The sequence below is a fragment of the Anneissia japonica genome, unplaced genomic scaffold, assembly GCF_011630105.1.
Source record: "Anneissia japonica isolate Jap-2015-1 unplaced genomic scaffold, ASM1163010v1 scaffold287719_len1884721_cov185, whole genome shotgun sequence".
Classification (NCBI taxonomy): domain Eukaryota; kingdom Metazoa; phylum Echinodermata; class Crinoidea; order Comatulida; family Comatulidae; genus Anneissia; species Anneissia japonica.
In genome coordinates, this window is record NW_022715822.1 from 127,738 (window position 1) to 147,453 (window position 19,716).

The 19,716-nt window shown below is 33.8% G+C and overlaps 3 protein-coding genes across 8 annotated transcripts in view; 1 reads left to right on the plus strand and 2 right to left on the minus strand.

The window, feature by feature from the left end:
- LOC117109443 (transmembrane protein 222-like) overlaps nt 1-2,300 on the minus strand; it is a 4,407-nt gene extending 2,107 nt beyond the window's left edge. The window contains exons 1-3 of the mRNA XM_033251803.1: nt 2,101-2,300; nt 1,206-1,290; nt 590-709 (exon numbers count right to left, since the gene is read on the minus strand). Coding sequence (XP_033107694.1) covers nt 590-709; nt 1,206-1,290; nt 2,101-2,276 — 381 coding nt within the window. The 5' untranslated portion in view covers nt 2,277-2,300. The remainder of the gene's footprint in view (nt 1-589; nt 710-1,205; nt 1,291-2,100) is intronic.
- A 193-nt stretch (nt 2,301-2,493) lies between these two features.
- Nucleotides 2,494-8,042, plus strand: LOC117109388 (peroxisomal membrane protein PEX14-like). Its single transcript, XM_033251709.1, has 7 exons — nt 2,494-2,633; nt 3,208-3,279; nt 4,223-4,427; nt 4,980-5,068; nt 5,481-5,583; nt 6,114-6,294; nt 7,052-8,042. Exons 1-7 carry the CDS (start codon nt 2,610-2,612, stop codon nt 7,518-7,520), a joined length of 1,143 nt encoding a protein of 380 aa, XP_033107600.1. The 5' UTR covers nt 2,494-2,609; the 3' UTR covers nt 7,521-8,042.
- A 3,947-nt stretch (nt 8,043-11,989) lies between these two features.
- The window catches only part of LOC117109387 (leucine-rich repeat-containing protein 34-like), an 8,559-nt gene continuing 832 nt past the window's right edge, over nt 11,990-19,716 (minus strand). For 3 of the 6 annotated variants that reach the window (XM_033251703.1, XM_033251704.1, XM_033251705.1), the window contains exons 2-10: nt 18,622-18,742; nt 18,397-18,414; nt 15,408-15,600; nt 15,020-15,103; nt 14,777-14,905; nt 13,835-14,085; nt 13,149-13,304; nt 12,844-12,970; nt 11,990-12,216 (exon numbers count right to left, since the gene is read on the minus strand). In XM_033251703.1, the coding sequence (XP_033107594.1) occupies nt 12,049-12,216; nt 12,844-12,970; nt 13,149-13,304; nt 13,835-14,085; nt 14,777-14,905; nt 15,020-15,103; nt 15,408-15,600; nt 18,397-18,414; nt 18,622-18,737 (1,242 nt within the window). In that variant the 5' untranslated portion in view covers nt 18,738-18,742 and the 3' untranslated portion in view covers nt 11,990-12,048. The remainder of the gene's footprint in view (nt 12,217-12,843; nt 12,971-13,148; nt 13,305-13,834; nt 14,086-14,776; nt 14,906-15,019; nt 15,104-15,407; nt 15,601-18,396; nt 18,415-18,621; nt 18,743-19,716) is intronic. The other 3 variants (XM_033251706.1, XM_033251707.1, XM_033251708.1) reach the window with 1 other exon arrangement.

The window sequence follows — 19,716 nt, forward strand, 5'->3', positions numbered from 1 at the left end:
TCAATAAGCAAGCTTAATGATGTGATGAAATAAACAACTGGAAGTGAGAACTAGGTAAACAATGATAGTTCTTTGGATGCTTTCAGTCCATTGTTAAGTAATGGGTTGAAAAGTCTAATAATAATATAATGTATCTATTCCAAAAATTATCAAATGTGCAGTTACCTGTCAAAGTTTGTTAAAAAACATAAACGTATTACTGTACCTAACTAACATCTGGATCAAAGATGGAAAACAAAATTGGTAACGGTAGTTGGACATGTACAGGTCTGGAGTTCCCATCCCTCTTTCATAAGCATTGTGGCCAGACTGTGCAAGGCTTTGAGAGGATAGCCACTCCTTCTCACATGCATGTGCATAGGTAGAGAGAGACAAACAAACACAGAAGAAGTGTCTTGCCCAAGGACACAAGCAACTTGCTCAGCAAGGGCTTGAAGAACCATTGACCATGAAGTTGAGATTCCAAGCCTAAACCGCTGCGCCAAACGTTAGTGGTATTGATATTTTATATATATATATTGTAGCTGCATTGACAAGAGCCTTTTAAACATACCGTAACCAGAAATATTTTATTAATAATCATATTTACCATTCGTGTCTTGTACTCTTCTGATGCATCAAAGACAGATTGATCCCATATTCCCGGTTTATCCATACGTGGTTTAAGTATCAAATAACGTGTTGGTCTCCCAAATGCCATGTTATCCTCCTATCAAAGACAACAATAACAATCCGTTTAAAAAATTGTACACATAATACTTTAAGTCCTGTCCAGACTGTCAAATACAAATTGTTGTATGCCCATATATAGTCATGATGTGCCTATATATGGTCATGATGTAATGTCACCATGACCATATTTAGGCATGTCACTTGTTTTTGTCAAATAAAATTTGATAGTCTGGACAGGGCTCTAATCAAGGAAATGAATTACTTTAAAGTCACGCATAATTAATTATCAGGTTTTTGTCTGTCAGATTCAATAGAATAGTCTGAAAAGACTTTTAAGCTTTGTCCAGATGACAAAAACATGTGACATGACCATATACAGTACAGTAGTTTATGAAGATTAAATATTCTCTAAAAATGACAAATGAATGTTTGACAGTTGAACCTGTCAAACATTCATTTGTCATTTTTAGAGAATATTTAATCTTCATAAAAATGACAAATGAATGTTTGACAGTGGAACCCAAAAAACTTACTGATACAAAGTAGGGCCCTGCAAAGTCACGGATGACCCCTGCTGACGTTGCAATACCCATGTGCCCAATGAAAGGGAACAGCCACCTGTGCATGAAAGACAGAATAAAATTAAACAGGTTTGTATTTCTTTAGTTTTTTTTTCTTCGTTTTTTAGCTGTTCTTTGAGTACTCATCAAAATAAATGAAAAGCAGTGATTAATAAATACTATGGCTATTCCTCCAACATGCTGTAGTGCAGTAATTAAAATAGCGAGACTGAAGTTTAAGCTTAGGGTCAGATCCACCAATCAATACATCAGATTTACGTAAAATCGTCGGAATAACAATATCCACGGCTGTGAATAAATCTGTCTGACTGTCTGTACCGTACCGTGAGAGCGCGATATCATGGCACCACTATCATTTCTGCCCGAAACTCCATTGTCTGCACAGCCCTCTATTATTTTGGCTGCAGAGGTTGTTTTATTTTTTTCCCTATTATGACCTGAAAATACTGTTGACGTAGTTCACATTTTCCTCTTTGATCGCATCATCAAACCAATTTGATAGAAAATACATTTTAATAGAAATAATAGGTATAGCCTATAGTATAGGCCTAGGAGGCTAGGCTAGGCTTACTAGGCCTAGCTAGTTAGCTAGGCCTAGCCTAGCCTATCATAAAAAAATAATTCAGTAAGTTTTACTCTAGTAGTAGGGCCTATATTCCAAGACTGATAGCATTCCATGTCAAGGCCTAGTCAACCATTATTCACTCACCCCTCACCAACCTAGCCTAGGCACCGGCCTAGGCATAGGCGGCCGCCGCATAGGCCTAGTTAGTTAGTTAGCATCCACCTTGCGCTCACTAAATTCAGGCTAGGCCTAGGGCCTAGCCTAAAGAGGCTTCATACTTACGTCAGTAAAGGAATTGGTGTCCATACTATGCAATATGGATATCGACATCTTCTGTGATCAATTATGGGATGTTGAAACATTTGAACACTACTGGATTTTTCCATTTTATTTGGTTCATGAACGTGTACTTCGACTTCGACTCCTCCGTCACTTTCAAAGTTTTGGTTGTCAGCCATTGTTTATGTTAGGAATATCAAAAATGTCAACACTGATGTCAAATACAAAATTTCTTAAAGAATAAAAAAAATATTATGGGTAAATGTAAATAAATGATAATAAAATGCTGAAACTTTGATATATTTAAATGAATTTTTTTTTTTGTAATAAGAATAAAAAAGGTGCAATAATACGGTTGCATGTTTATTTTTTATTTTTTTATGAAGTAAACAAACGTTAGAGGGCGGAATATTCTATGTCGTGATGAAAATAGAGGAAAAATGATGTTGAAAATATTATGAAATTAAATTGTTTTGGTATCGCTGTGTAAACTTTTTTGGTAGTTCGCCACTATGTCATCAGATGTAAAGGAACTGGTAAATATAACTGGAACATTTTGTGAGTCTAGCTATGGGCCTAGGCCTAAATATGCCTAGGCTAGCCTAGAGGGACAACCCGTCCCTAGTTAAATGTCTGATGTTGTGCACCTCTCTACCTAGAGTCCAAACGCCTGGAAACTATGAATGAAAGAGCATGTGTACATTGTAAAGAGTCCGTTTGTTTATGTGGACACACTGGAGTTAAGTTTAGGCATTTTGTTTAGTGATTAAGCTATATATTATTAGAATTGGTAAAAGTTTTTGTTCAGTAAATATATTAAACATTAAATATTTTGCTCAATAAAAAATAAAATATTTTTCCCGCATAGCCTATTCTATGATATGCCTACTAAATTGATTCAGTGAGTGAATAATTACACGGTGTCATTCATTCATTCATTTGTTCATTCGATTCTTCACGATACTTTTAATTGTTAGCATTATCAATATAAAAAAACAGTTGTTTTTCAAAAGGTTGTGATAATATAATTTACTCTGATTTACTCTTGAAGGAACTTAAAGTAGGTTTATATTATATTAATATTAATAAAAAAAATTTTTATCTTTGCAGTCACCTGTTCCAGTGGTGGAAAGCTCGCCACTCCCTGGTGCTGATACATCAAGTCTACCGAGGCAGAACTTGGTAAATGATTTTCTGGCAAAGCCAAATTGCTGTATTATTTTCATTTTGGGTTTCTCACAGCTAAATGCACATAACAATATGATTTGAGTGTGCCACCCTCCTTCCCGATTGGTGCTACAGATTTTCGGTCCAAATAATATTAATAATAATTATAATAATAATTATAATAATTATAATAATAATTATAATAATAAAATAATTATTTTTTTTCTATATTTATATATTTTTTTTTTTTTTTTAATTAATTTTTTTTTTTTTTATGTATTTCTTGTATCTTCTTTTTTAAATATTTTAATGTTTTTGCCGCTTTCTTGCCCATAACTTTTGTAATATTACAAGCAATTTGGCCCATTGGGCCACCATTTGTAATACCTTTGAGTGTTTTTTTTTTTTTATCAATAAAGTGAAAGAGAAAGAGAGAACTCTCAGCAATTGTATTTAAGATGCTGCTTCAAAGGATAGAGGGTTACAGAACTTGCTGTAGGACTAATTCCATACTGTAAAGTTGCGTGGAGGATAACTAAAATATCAGCTCACATTTGGGTGGAAATCGCTAGGAAAATATGTTCGCGGAATTATAATTGCTGCATAAATGGCATTGGTTATATATTATGATTTGGTCTATGCCTAATTTTTGGCAAAATCTGCACAGAAATCTGTGCGGACAGATTTCTATGCCAAATTTTTGCGCGTAGGGCACATTCCCCTTACTATACAGTCTGGGACTAATGTGAGTGTAGTGTGAGGAAGTCTTTTTAATAATCAATAAATAATAATAAAGTACATGTAATATTATAAAATTAATAACTTGATATAGCAGTTATTAATGTATTTATATATTAATAACTACTAGCTGATATAATATCCATCACTTATTTACCATCAAGTCCATTACTGTTGAATGAATGTAAAAGCAATAATAATTTAATTTTCTTATTTTTAGATCGAAACTGCTGTCAAATTTCTCCAGAATCCTCAGGTACAGTCAAGTGCGGTCACAGCTCGCAAAGCTTTTTTGATAAAAAAGGGACTAACGGAAAAGGAGATTGAACTCGCACTTGAGAGGTCAGGGGTCAACACCAGTAATCAGCTTGTTGCCGCTCACCCAAACCCAATAGCACCACCGCAGCCAGCCACTCAACAAATCGGTAATAATGAATAATAAAATTTTAGAAGCTGATGAGTTGTTCAATCCTATTATTTAATCTTATTGGTTTTTTTTTTGTGTGTGTTTTTTGCCCAGGTTAAAGCTACGTTCACATCAAGCCCGGATTCCGGTCCGGAGTCCGGAGAAAAAATCGTGAGAAATGGCTTTAGTGGTAAAGAATAGAAGCGTTCACATCTACACAGTCCGATTTTTTCCCCGGACTCCTGTATAAGAGACAGCGGATTTTTTGACATCATGTTATTTAAAAAATCATTACTCTATAACCTGTCTCTTATACACATCTAGATGTGTATAAGAGACAGCTGTATTTCTCATTTTTTTTATTCTTTTGCGTAAAACTAAAATTCATGCCAATATTTTTCCATGATTTATAATAATTGGAGTAATGCAAATGCATATTTTCTAAAAAAAGTCAGTTTTTAGTGAAATTTTGCCGGGAATGGGGCTTTAATATTAATAATTGAATGCATATATTCATGATAAGTTGGTATTAATGCATTCATACTTTCATCCCATATCTTTCTTTCTGTAGCTCATTACCGCCCTCAAGGATGGCGTGGCTATACCACCCTCGCTGTCGTAGTTGGAAGTGTTGCATTCTGTATTTACAAGTTCTATCAGGTAGTGTGTATGGAATAAATTACATTGAGAGGAAAAGAGAAGGGGAATATATTGTGATTTACAAAGAAAATACAACTGCTTACTGCATGGTGGGGGGGGGGCGTGGTCTGGAGTCAGATGAGGGTGGGTGTTAACATTGGTAAACTCTAAATAATACGTGTGGATTTTTAAGGATGGGCAAGGCAGTTAATAAAGGCTGGGTTGAGGGGAAATGAGCTTGAAATTAGCCTGAAATTAGCTTTAAACTGGGTGGAAAACTTCAAGGCAGGATGGCCTAACTCGCCACGACTACTGTACATCCCTGAGTTATTTGAAGTTGCAAGGAAGGTTGCACCTGGGATTTGGGATCCACCATTGGTAGGTTGCAGATTAAGCAAATTTAGAAAATGGCACCGTGTTTATTATTCTGTAGAATGTCATAGCTCCATTGTTGAGGAGGAGAAGAGAAGAGGTTGAAGCCCTGACAGCAATGGAGGAAGCCATTCAACAACTCAAAGCAAGTGTGACGGAAACCGGTAAAAATTATAACTAATTTGTATTTTGTTTCATAATAATCACAGTGATACTGAAGATTAAAATGGTTAAAATATTAAACTCGGCTAAATTTCATGAATATCTTGACTTTGAACGGGTACTTTGCAATATTCTGGAAACGCGCATGGAAGGAGGCAAGTGGGAATTAATCCAAGTATCTCACTCGTAGACTACAAACATCACTTCTGATTTGTATAATTTAAACTATGTAAAGTTGAGTTATTTGTTGGTAGTTTTCAGGAAGGCATTTTTGTCAAATATAAGTAAATGGAATTATTGAAAAATATCGTCAAAAAGTCTACACATAATAATAATAAATACTACAGACAAAAACTACATTTAATAGTTTTGATTTTCAGAGGGCAACTTATTCTATTTCAGGATCTTATAATATAACAATTACTGATTTAAAAAAAAAAAAAAACTCAAAAAATGGGTTTCTTGATTTTTCCTAGCCAACCTTCATCAAAAAATTGTATAATACTGTATTTCCTTTTGTTTGTCTCAACAGTCAGTGAAGTTCAGAAGATTGTCGGTGGTTTAAAAACGACACTGAATAATCAGGAACAGAAACTGGATCAGCTGACGTTGGATGTCGCACGCAATAAATCAATGGCGGCCACCGTCAAAAGCATCGACACTAGCGAGATAAAGAGCGAACTTGTTTCACTTAAAGGACTGTTGCTAAGCAGGTGGGGCAATTAACTTTAATTTTTTTAATAATATTTATTTTCTGAATCAACAACTTTGTGCACCTTTTTTTATGTTGATATAAAATATAACCTTGTAAAATTAAAACAAGATAATAAATTTAAGTTACATTTTAAAATTTTGCTACCACATGATCAGATTTGCTGAATAGACCACCGTTGGTTAAAATTGTGACAAAAATATTGTTATTGTTATACTGTAATCTAATATAACTAAAATAAATAAAATTTTTTCAACAATGTATTAAATATTAATAAATATAATATAAAAAGTGAAATAAATATAAATTTAAATATACAATATGAAAGTATTCTATAAATGTAAGTAAAATGAAGAAAATTTAAATGTTACAAATGTAAATGAACAATATATGGAGTGGAGTTGTATACCTTGGTGGTTAAGGTGCTTGCCTTCTAATGCCAGGGTCCTGGGTTCAATTCCTGTGACAGGCAGGAATTTCTCATGACTAAAAACCACTCCACTCCCTAAGTCTCCTAAAGAGACATCGCTGATAAAACATGTTACTGTATTTAATTTAATTTAATATGAATATCAGCCTATCTTCTAGGATATGCTGAAAGGGTCACCCTCTATAATATGGTTTTAAAAATAAATAAATAAATATAAATAAAAAATTAAAGTATATAAATAAAATAGAAGTATAGATAAATAGACTATAATTAAAAATAAGTAAAATGTAAATAATTAGTTTATTATAACAAATTTTATATATTTCAGAAACCAATTTCCACGTACACCTAAACCAAGCCCAATCCCAGCTTGGCAGATGGCTGCTAGTAAAACAGGCGGTGATGATGCGACAACAGAGACCACGTTGGCATTGACTGCTACATTACCAGCAGCGAACAAGACGCCAGATGATTCCACAAATCATGTTGATAGTCAAGACATTGAAGCCGAACAAATCAGCGAGAGGGCTGGATCACTGGATGAGTCGACACAGTTATCACCATCCCAAGTGGAAACACCATTGCAAACGGTAACCGATGGCCAAGTGAAGATTGCTCGGTCTTTAAGTGGCTCGTTTGACAGCTCAATCAGCCCAAGTAAGATTTTACAAGGTGCCACTGCACCATCTCAGAATGGTGTTGTATCAAATAATGGTCACATGGCGAGTGGCGAAAGTTTTCCGCTATTGAATGATCACCATAGCGATTCTAATCAGAGCGATGATTCGGTTGACTGAATTTAGAATATGTGAAAGAACTTTTATAAAAAATTTGAAATCATGAGCTGATAATCAGTCATTGAATTGTGAATTTTGAGATGAAGATGAATGCTGCTGATCTCATTTTATAATAGACGGATTAACTGATTAATTATTACCGGCAGAAATCTTTCTGAATTACAAAAGCAAAATTCAATTTTAATAACTAACAAAGTGTGTGTTATAATTTTTAATTGATATGGCGATAATTTCACGTAAAAAATATGAGTAAATATGATATATAGAGCAATTGAAGACTTAAATAGAATTGTAGATTGGTGGTTTCACCCCCAGTTCAAGGGTTCTATGGGCTTGGGTCATGTCATGTGAAAAACCAGGAACTCCATTCATTAATTCTCAATAACAACTTCAAACACAACGTCAACTGACATACCGGCTTGAGAAAGCTTCCACTGTGGAAGCGAAACGTCGCTAGATAAAGTAAGTGTTTACCATTGGATTTTCTTTAAGGAACATTTGATATCATGAACGATAAATAATCCTGATGAATTTTTATAATCATAATCATCTCAATAATTTGATTAGACTTTTACATTATCAGACAAATCATGTTTTTCCCCATGCCGGAAGTTGTACAGTGATGAATAAATAACAAGTTGGGGGTGTGGGGGGAAGTCTTCCTTAAATTTTTGGAAATGTAAAATGAAATAGTGGAAAGAAATATACAATACATAAATCTGAGAGTGCCATTTCCGGTCATCTTTCGTACCTCATCCCCAACCATTGTTGAGCTGAGGTAGTCTGGACCCTGCATTGTAAAATTCCCTCTGGGTCAACACCCCCCCCCCCCCCTCTATTTTGAAAGTGTACATCTGGTATTAGGTTATAGAGCACCACTTCCGTCCTGCAGTTAGTGAGTCACTTGATAGAGTAACACTTTCATAAAGATTAATTTTGAATTTATTTTATATATCTTATTGAATTTTGGTTGGTGCTTACAGAAATTTTATAACAGTTTCAAGATCTTAAGTTCCTCCTAACTAAATGTATTGAGTGGAAGATTAATCCTATCCTCCACGTGTGGTGGTATCTGCTCCATGTTTGGCTATTACTTGTGAAGGATTTTTTCCTAACAACATAAGATTTTTATAAAGCTTTTCTTAAAGATCTTTTAATTTTGATTCTTCCATTCTTTTATATAAATATCTCTTTATTTGTTAAAGTCAAGAATTTAGATTTCGTACAGTTCAGTAATATTTCCTCTGGTATTTCTTTCTAATTTAGTTTTTAGTAATTTAATCTTCATGTAGTAATAATTAATGATTTAATAATAATCATCAATGATTATTAATGTTAATATAGTAGTACAGTACTGAAATCGGTTAATTGATGTAATGTCACCACAATGATAACAGCACGGTGCATTAAAATAGGAAGAATTATTGTGTATTATGTACATGGGGTGATTATGTTCTTGGTATGTTGTTTGGGGCGATAATTACTAACAGCATACAGTATTATATTGCAGTACAATATGTTCATGTTAATTGAGGCATGACTATGATATTAATTGTGAAGTTTGAAACCAGATAGTTACTAAGAAACTAGGTTTTAATTTTGTGCACTTGTTTCATCAATAAAATCAATACCAGATGGTGAACCTACTGAAAGATGTAAATTTGAGATACTGTACATTATATTGAAAATTAATTATCAGCAGTGAATTTAAAGGTTTGGGCCAGAATGTGTGCTCTATCCCACATTTTTCTTATGGAAGTTTCCCCACCCCATCCCATGAAATATGTGGGTTGCAAAAATATGGCATCCAGTTCCAGGAATCGTTACTGCTAACCACTGTCCGCAAATGTAGTATTGTATACTCGCACACAATACATAGATATTGTGCGGAGTTCCTTGGTAACGCAGTTCGTCAAACAGACGAAGTAGAAGGCATATCCTATAATAACATACAAATCAAATTAAATCAATTTGCTGACGACACCAGTTTTTTATATTAAAGATTCAAACTCAATAAAACCCATCATGGACATTCTAGATTTGTTTGCTTTAGCCTCTGGTCTAAAGATAAATTACGAAAAAAGTAAAATAATGAGATTGGGTTCATTGAGAGATTCTGATTTCAAAATTCCGATCGGAAAAAAACATTATGGACAAATGAGGAAATACGATATCTTGGCATTAATGTTTCGAGTAATTTAGGTAATATATTCAATTTAAATTTTCAACAAAAATATAAGGATATCGATAGAATATTAAATATGTGGAGGCAGAGATCCCTATCCCTATTTGGAAAAATCACGATCATTAAAACATTGGTTCTGCCTATCTTAACATTTCTTTTTTCAAATTTACCCGACCCACCGAATTACTTCTTTAATGATATACAAAGTAAAATGTTCAATTTTGTATGGAATGGAAAACCCGATAAAATAAAAAGATAAACAGATATTTTATTTTGCCTACATTTATATACATTTAGAAATTTTCCTTCCACCAGCTATTCAATATATACAGAAAGAGTGTGCATGTATAGAAAACATATAATTGTAATTTCAATTGTTATTGTTATGTATTAAGGTAAAATAAGCAGGACAAACCAAAATGAACTATGTAGGCCTAATGAAAAAAAAAAACTACATTAAGTAAGAGGGTGTGTAAATTAGGAAAACCAATGCGAATGCAATAATAAAAATGTATTGGGAAATAAAATGGAGTGCAAAAGGGTAAGCAGCACTGAAATTTAATTACTAGTATGCTTTCTGCTAGAATAAGTACTCAAGTTTAAAATGTCAATAAAGAGCAGTTTTGCACTAAATTTGATTAAACAAATCAGATGTGTCTGTTTGCATTATGTTTTGGTACTGTCAGCATCTATTCATATATGGCATGAATATATGTTCAACCAGTTAGTACTGTACCTCTTAACCTTGAGTGGTTTGGACCCTCACTGTGAATTTTGGTTGTTCTCTCTCGGGCAAGGTACTACCTACGGTGGCAGGGCTCGATTTAACTTTCTTTGGTGACTAGCCCACTGGGCTAGTTTACTGTATATTTCACTAGCCCATTGGCTACCGTACTAGTTTGAGGGACGCTTATTCAAACGGGGCGCTTATGAAAACAGAGTGGAAATTGAGGTGGCGCTTATGGAAATGTAGACGAAAATTGAAGGGGCCCTTATGGGAAATTGGAAAATTCAGCAAAAAAAAAATCAGGATTGATGCGCCACTTATTCAAGCATTTACGATACCATGCTAACGACTAGTATGAGAATTTGTGAGTATATCAATACGGCTTCACTACCTCCATGGTCTTGTGTACCGGTATGTTAATATTTAAAATAAACAACTTCAATTGATAATTAAAATAGTGTTTATTCATAGTGAATAAATGTGCATGATATATTTTGGTTTTCAATCTGTAAACAAAATTTTAAGAACAAGAGTTGAAATGATTCAAGATAACAAACTGCAATTTTATCATCTGTCTTATTTATTACTTTAAACAATATTTACAATTAAATTTCTATGCTTATATTATGTTCAAGGGTATTATATTATAGTTTGTCAAAAACCTGATATTGCTATACTGTACAAAAAGACTGGAACAGACAGTGGTTGGTCAGAATCCCAATTCAGGTAAAATTTAAGTAATAAATAGTACATTAGAAGCCTAACTTTATATTTTAAAACAAAAATTCTCAGTTTGTTGGACCTAGACAATGGGCACTCCATGAGACCTAGGAATCCTGCAGATATCACTGTTGTTTGCATTTTTACCTCCGCCAAGAATTATATATTCACTCCTGTCTGTCTGTTAGCAGGATTACGCAAAAACTAAGGAATGGATTATAGAATTTAGTGAAATGGGTACATAATAATCTAAGGGATGATTAAGATTTGGGATGAAAATGTCAGGATCATGGAAATTCAATTCCTCACACCCCTCTTGAACTTACCCTCGAGCATAAAAGAAAATAATGGTATCACCCATACACGGCCTGCGTATTATATATACTACCATGGGGGAAACGTTAACAATGGAAAGGGTTAGAAATAATACCTTAAGGCGAAAATACTGCCACTAAGGGGAAATTTTAACGACATTAAGGCGAAATGTAGACAAAGGATTTTTCACCCTATGAGTTAGTTAGGAGTAGTATACATACATACATACATACATACATACATACATACATACATACATACATACATACATACATACATACATACATACATACATACATACATACATACATACATACATACATACATACATACATACATACATACATACATACATACATACATACATACATACATACATACATACATACATACATACATACATACATACATACATACATACATACATACATACATACATACATACATACATACATACATACATACATACATACATACATACATACATACATACATACATACATACATACATACATACATACATACATACATACATACATATTATTATCATTAATGTGAAACTGCACCAGAAATGTGAACAATTAATAGATTGCCAAACTTGCATCTGGGCCATAGGACGGTGACCAGTAGTAATGCCGTCGAATTCCATGGTTCAACTCTGATAAGTATGTATGTCCATCAACTACATATGACTTTACATCTGTATATTCTTCCTCCAGTCTCTCGGATTTGATTAGTTCATGGAATGCCTATCAAAATGATATAGCAAACGCTATTCACTGACGGATATGTCCAATTTCGATAAGCATTAGAATGATATGATTAATAACACAAAAATAGTAAAATATCAATAATGATTAATCATAAACAACCATAAGTATCATCCTCAACATCATTATCATTATCATCATCATTGTCATCATTATCACTATCCTCACAAGTATTATCCTCACCACCATCATTAATATCATCTCATCATCATCTTGCCAGTGATATATCTAGTGGCTGTACAGGAAACATACCACCCCCAAAAAAGATTGCACCCACACCAGTTTCTCCCCCACCCAACCCACTGAAAATGTCTGAAAAAAAAAAACACATTCAAGTAGTTAAAAGTCACATCATATCACCGCTCATCAATCCCCGACTCCTCCTTCATGCTGCCCCATCATCCCCCATTTCAAGACTCCTAGATACGAGACTGCATCTTGCTCCATCAACATCATCCTCACCATCACTAAGGTAATCATTATTCAGTAGTCCTACACATCATCATCATCAACCTTATTAACATCATTACTACCATCACATCTCTATAAACAGATGCCCATATCGTTAACACACCATCAATTCATCTATGCATTCTAAGACCTTACCACACAGGCCGGTTCCTCAAGATGGTTACCCCAGATAAAGACACTCTGCAGGCAGTCGTTGGTGTGCATGCTACGGGCAATAGCAACAAGACCTGGTGCTCTGATGTTATTACTTGTGATGACAAGGCTGAAACAAAGATATAGTTTGCGAATTTTTTTTTTCTCCATTTCAAAAAATAAATTTCAAAAAAATAGGGGGAGAGGGATGGCTCCATCCCCACTGAATTAACCACGGGTGTTAATAGATCTTAAGAATAAGTATAGGCTCCTATATGCACGAATAAGCAATGAATACTCTTACTCACGTTTTTAGAGTCCTGTTGAGGTCGATGAGTGCCTCACTGATTGAAACAGCGCCATCATCTTCAATCCGATTGAATCCCAGATCAAGTATCTCAAGTGGAGTGTTGCGCTTCAATAATTTTGAAATTGCAAGAGCGCCATCTCTTGTGATACGATTGCTATGAAAAAGTAAATTAATATATTTGAGATTATTGTACAGGTATAAAATTGTTGTACACATATAGCCTAGACTTGCCACAAGTCTCTACTTTATTGATTTTTCCTAGTACTATATTAGCTAATTTCGGAGAGCGCCACCAACGTCAGTTTAGTCGAGAAACTTGTTATGTTGTTGAACTTAATCCTAATCTCAAACCCAGAAAAAATATAGTATGTAACGCCATGCAAATAAGTAATAATTATGGAACGCCACTGTTACGAAAATAGATATATTTTTAATAGTTTTTACTGATAAGACAATATTAGGGACTGGAACCCAGTCTAACGGCATACACACTATAAATGATTTTTGTCTATTTGTCTGATCAGACTCTGATAGTGGGCTTCTTGTAGACTTTATCAAATCAAACAGAATGCATGTCCTCTTGTTGTTCAGTGAGAACAATATACAGTTGCGGATCAAGGAATTTCAAAATTGAAGTCCCAGGAAGTGACTTTCCCACAGATGGAAAACACAGCATTTTCTTACCAGCTGAGGTCCAAATACTTCAGGCCAATATTTTCTATGAGATTATCAACCAGGCGCTCTGCTCCAAAATCCTTGATGTCACACTTCTGCAAATGAAGTTCCTGCAGGGCATTGTTGACCTTTAGCATCAGAGAATAGTGGACTGTAGTCTCTTCTTGCTGACTGAACAATAGAGGGCGGTTCATATTTAGCACCCTCAGTGTGGAATTCTGTTTTAGGACAGTTGCCATGGCTATCATACTCTGAGTATCCTGTAAATATAATAACATTGGGTCACTAATTAATGCAGAAATCCCAAGTCAGTATGGGGCCCCATCCCCAGTACTCCGACGAGAAAGAAAAACTCTCCCAGAGTATAGTGAGTACATGGTTGGCTGAAACATCAGTGTGCTGACCACTTAGCAGCAATAAGCTAATTCATAGTTTAAACTGCGCATGCCGATATCAAGGTCAATCCATATAAACAAACATACACACAACATAGGTTTATGTTGACTGACCTTGGATAAGGGCATGTGCAGTTCAAACTACATACAGTATTGGCTTATTAGGACTTTTATCAAATGACTGAGGTATTAATGTAATAAGCTCACAGAGGTCATGACATCTCGTATTACTATATGTTACCAACCTCCAATAATGAGACTCTGAAATCCAGTTTACAGAGCTTTTACTACAAAATCACCAACCAACTTAAGGGTCTATGGTATGCAAAGATACAATGAATTGTATTATGTGTGGCTTTGTATAAATTGTTTACTAAAACACATTCTAAAATTTCTAAAACATTTTTTTGAACTCACCTGATAATTTTAAATAATCAATTCATTATAAAAATTAAATATTTAATGCTTTTTAAAAATGTTATCATAGATGGTATATCATTAATTTTACACCTGTAAAGTTACCAAGGCAATATATTCTATACATATTTTTTCTTACCTGGTCTGTGTCACCTAGATCAAGTTCCTCTAGTACGGTGTTTACCTGGAGTACTCCGGCAAAACACATTCCTCCTTTGCTTCCAATCTTGTTCCCATTCAACCGCAGCGAGATCAATGTGTGGTTCATCTGAAGAGGTAACACAGTAGAAGAAACAGAGGAAATGTTGGTAGATAGAAATGATAATGGAAGATAGTAATAGTAATGGCTAATACAAAATTATGAGTCTTTAGCAACTTGTACCTGGACTCCGGTAGCAATGTACTCAGCACCCACTGGACCAATGTCATTACACATAATGTTCAGCTGTTGAAGAGCACAGGATTCCTATAAAATAACCAAATAAGTTTCAGAATAGAAAGTCTCTCTATTATTGTTTTGGCCTAAAATTAAAAATATAGTTTTATCACACCTGTCTTTCAAAAAAAGAATGAGGATGTGTAATGCTGCTGGGATGTTATGGCCAAATGCTGACTGATCCATTTTATTTTCAAGGGGTGTCCTCACTTGAAAGAGAATAGGTAATTTGTTTCAGCCTGGTTTAAGTATTTACAAATGGACCTTCCATTATTCCAGCAACGACGAAGGATTGCTTAAAATAAGCTGACTGGACTGTACTTCAAAGACTTACCTCGATCAATTTTCCAATATATTTGGCGCCCTCATCTGTCATATTGTTGTACCGCAAGTCAATTTCTGTCACGTACATACTGTTAGCGAGTGATTTATACAGAACCAAGGCATCCTCATCACGAAGCCTACCAGTGGTATTTGTGAAAAGGTTGTTGCCAGGCAACTTGAGTTCCATGTTGTCTTGTGGATCTCTAGATTTGATATTATTTTTGATAATGAATAACTAATGAATAATTTATAATTAAAATAATTAATAATTAAATTTTGATAATAAACTGGTGTTTGTAAGTTCTCATTTTCAAATCTGCTGTCATATCATTATTTGATATACAGGTCTCCCTAAAATTAACCTGTAATTAATATATTTAGTATGCATTTCCAAGTAATGCCAGATACCATGAACCAATCTGATGATTATTTTTTATACAATTACTCAAAATGTAAGGATTCTTAGCACAGAGTATTTGTTATGTTCCTGTTAATATGTTATATGTGTCATACTGTAATTATTGTGTGCCAAAACAATGAATCATGATAAACAAATGGGTCTTAATGACATCATCATACCCATATATGGGTAAATCAATATGTCACTTAAAACATCATGTGGACAGACCGTAACATAGACCATCTGACAACAATTAATTCCAGATAGTATATTAAAATACTCATGTTAAACTCAACATAAGCTATTGGAATCAAATGCAGCAATATTTAAAACTTTCTTGAATTTACAAAATCAATCAATCAGACAGACACACAGCCGACAGTCAGTCAGTCAGTCAGTCAGTCAGTCAGCTAGCCAATCAATCAATCAATTTCTCCATCCATCCATTCATTCATTCTTGCATTTATTCCTTCATTCATTTAATCCTTTCGACATTTACTTCTCCATCCATTCATCCATTCATTCATTTATAAAAGGTCACCATATGTGCACTAAAACTTGTGATTTTAGTTTCAATAAATTATGGTGACTTTGGCAGACTAAAGCTATGTTAACATTGGACATTCTTGGTCAAAACAACCATGTACCCAATCACTCTGGCCAAAAAAAATCCCGTGCAAACAGCCTTTGTAATATTCTACTTGGTCCAATTACCCAAGCCAAGTGGAATGTTTATACTGAGTGAACATTGCCCAGGAAGAATAACAAGGCCATTTTTACCAAGGCCTATGCCAGCAGTGAAACTTGGTCAAATGTTCCTGAGCATGTGCTGCTACTACCCTCTGCATCGCTGAACTTTTCACAAAATGTCGATAATAGGAAGCTTTTGATTCTGCTTGCGAGAACCTAAGTTTTCCTCATCGCTTGGATTCTAGGACGCAATTTGACCAAACCTACATTTCACTGAGTTCGTTCTAGCGTCGCGTCGTCACGCAAATCGAGAGCTCACTAGTATTAGACTGAACACGTATGCACAAAATCCAAAATCCGTTGTTTAGCCAACACTTCTTAATTAGCTTGTTTCGTGAATTTTTTTTTTTTAAAATCATCAAGGGGGGAAAACCAAATCAAAATTTTGTTTTCTTATTTTAGCAAATGATGTTGCCAAAGGCATTTGGGCAGAGGAGAAAATAAAAATAAAATTTTATTGATGAATGTAAACAGTGTAGTAATGAGATTGATAAAAGCTTCAAATTTATATATTATATACCTTGTTTGGGAGATTTCAGGGGAGAGGATGCGTAATAAATATTTTTTTTTCTCTGAAATTTGCATATTCTTTGTGGCAAATGGTGCGCTAACTGGCCCAAACTTTAATTTTATTGTAATTAAAAATGACCATTATTGGCAGTGTGAGGGTTTGCTAAACAAGGCAAAAAAAATGTCTAGCCTCAGCCAAACGCTTGGTAAAACCTACTGGACATTTTAATCCAAATGTGCAAATTATGGTAAGATTTGACCAAGTTAAAGTTACCCTTTGTCTTGGTCAAAATTAATCCAATGCAGACATGGCTTAAAGCCTAAATGAGATATATATAGTCATGGAACATGGCTTCCAAGTTAAATATTGAGTTTCTTGTTGATGACAATTGAATGAAATACACAGAAGCTACTGTATGAGATGGATAAATTAATATAATTATAATTATATTGTAATATATAATTAAAATATTTCTTGAAGGTTTGCATGGCGAGTATCAATAAACATATAACAAATTTTTTTTTTTTTTCGGTACACCATGTGTAAATAAATAATATGGTTTTTATTAAGGTAAAAACCACTGGTTGGTTGTCTCGACGTTTCGGTAAGATTGCTCTGACCGTCATCAGGAGAATGATATATATTTAATTAATAATAATTAATATTTAATTAATAATATATAATTAATTATTGATATCCACATTCAGTACAAAATTCAATACGATCATGCATTTCATGCATAGCAAGAAATAAAAATTATACTAAATTCATAATTTTTTAAATTGTTTTTATAAACATTTACATTAACTCGCAAACATGCACTAATTAGGATTATAAGTCAATCATGACATCATCACTGTAACTCCCAATGTTATTTTCCTATTCCAAACCATGTACTAAATTTTCATTAGTGCAGGAATTTTTTTAATGCTTTAATCTAACTTCGTATAATAATTTCCACTAGTATATGACATGCAACTCTACTAATTGCTTAATACAACATTATTATAACTGTATGTTTTTAATAATTCATATAGAGACAAAAATATAAAGAGATTCATTATGATAAACTATAACACAACAATATTAATAATTTTATTTTAAATTAGAATTAACAATTAATATTAATATTAATACATCAATTAATATAATATCAATAATATTATTATCAGTGTACAGTAAGCTCTTTCATATTAAATATTATGTAAAAGCCAACAGAAATTATGGTAAATAACATACACATTGGTATGAAGATTATGAACTAAATGTATTCTCTAGATGATCATGCATTATTCATGATTCAGCAAAATGTCATGCATAATTCATGAGTTTACTTACTCATTTCTTTTAGCTCTCCTGAAATTAAACAGTTTGTTAAAATTACAGTATGCTTAATGATATAAAAAAAACACTGGTACTGATATGAGAAAAAATCTGAACATATTATTAAAAAGTTCACAAAATATTGAAACCATAAATAATTGTGGCAACTATAATTATCGTTATAAAGTAAGTTTAATTCATTTAATAAATTTATACGAAATGGGCCTAATTATAACTTACATAATTTGCTCTTGTCGCTCAGTATCCAGTACTTTCAAGATGAATTTGTGAGGTTTTAATTCAAGTTCTTTACAGGTTTCCACATATCGATTCTGCACACCACTAGGATCTGCCATTGTGCCTGAAAAACATATTATTTTTGTTCAAGTATGACAGTATTATATGGCATGCCATTAGGCATAGGCCTAGTATAAAATCAGACCCACCAAGTCTCATGCCTACCGTGTGAGAATCATGCATTATAGCCTCTTCTCACGCTCACCCGCTCAACAATCACTTTCTCACGCTGGTCGTCTATGGGGCCAAAACAAAAACACAGGTAGCTATCTCATTAGAAAATCGATGATCAGAATTATGTAAAGTGGCAGTGGTATTTGTAATACCTCATTCTAATGCCCAAGGAGCAACCTTTTCAATCGTTCTCAAAAACAAAATTGCTTTACGCCCAAATTTAAATTCAAGGGGAACGTTGTCAAGTATTCTGCAGACCATCAAATTGGTACAGGAGGAGCCTAAAGATGTATTAAAATCTGCAGAAAAGGCCACCTGGGCTTATAACAAAGCCCACTCATCAACTTCACATGAGTAAGGTTAACTCTTTCCCATTGGTTAGCAATTTAATTTATTCCTGAAGATGAAATAATAAATGTCAAAATATTGAATCAAAAAACAATGTCATGTATGTATCTCATTTCTTTGAGTTTGTATTACTCTCTAGGCCTATATTAGAATTCTGCAAGTAAAATTGTATTATAGGTATGGGCCTGCACCAAATTGAACAATTTAAAACCCAAAAACAAAACAATTTTCTATTGTGGGAGGGTCACACCAACACCACCCCAAAAAAAAAAAAAAACCCTCGGTCACTTCGTTCCCTTGATTGTTCTCACTCTCAATTAATTGACAAACTTGGTTTCTCTGTGAAATGGAGTAAAAACCATAAAACATTCTTCAATTCAAGTTCAATCAATTACTCTGAGGCCTAGGCCTACTAATTTACTCTAAGACTCAGTTTTAAGAGGTCATTCAAGTATTATGTAACACATTTTTTGGCAAATATTGACACCCCACCCCCACCTCCCCCCCCCCATAACA

What these genes read in the sequence shown, in the direction of transcription:
- LOC117109388 (XM_033251709.1), top strand. Translation starts at nt 2,610, where the DNA reads ATGTCATCAGATGTAAAGGAACTG. An exon ending in GTATTTACAAGTTCTATCAG is followed by an intron (nt 5,069 to 5,480) that starts GTAGTGTGTATG and finishes ATTATTCTGTAG; the next exon opens with AATGTCATAGCTCCATTGTT. An exon ending in AGCAAGTGTGACGGAAACCG is followed by an intron (nt 5,584 to 6,113) that starts GTAAAAATTATA and finishes TTGTCTCAACAG; the next exon opens with TCAGTGAAGTTCAGAAGATT.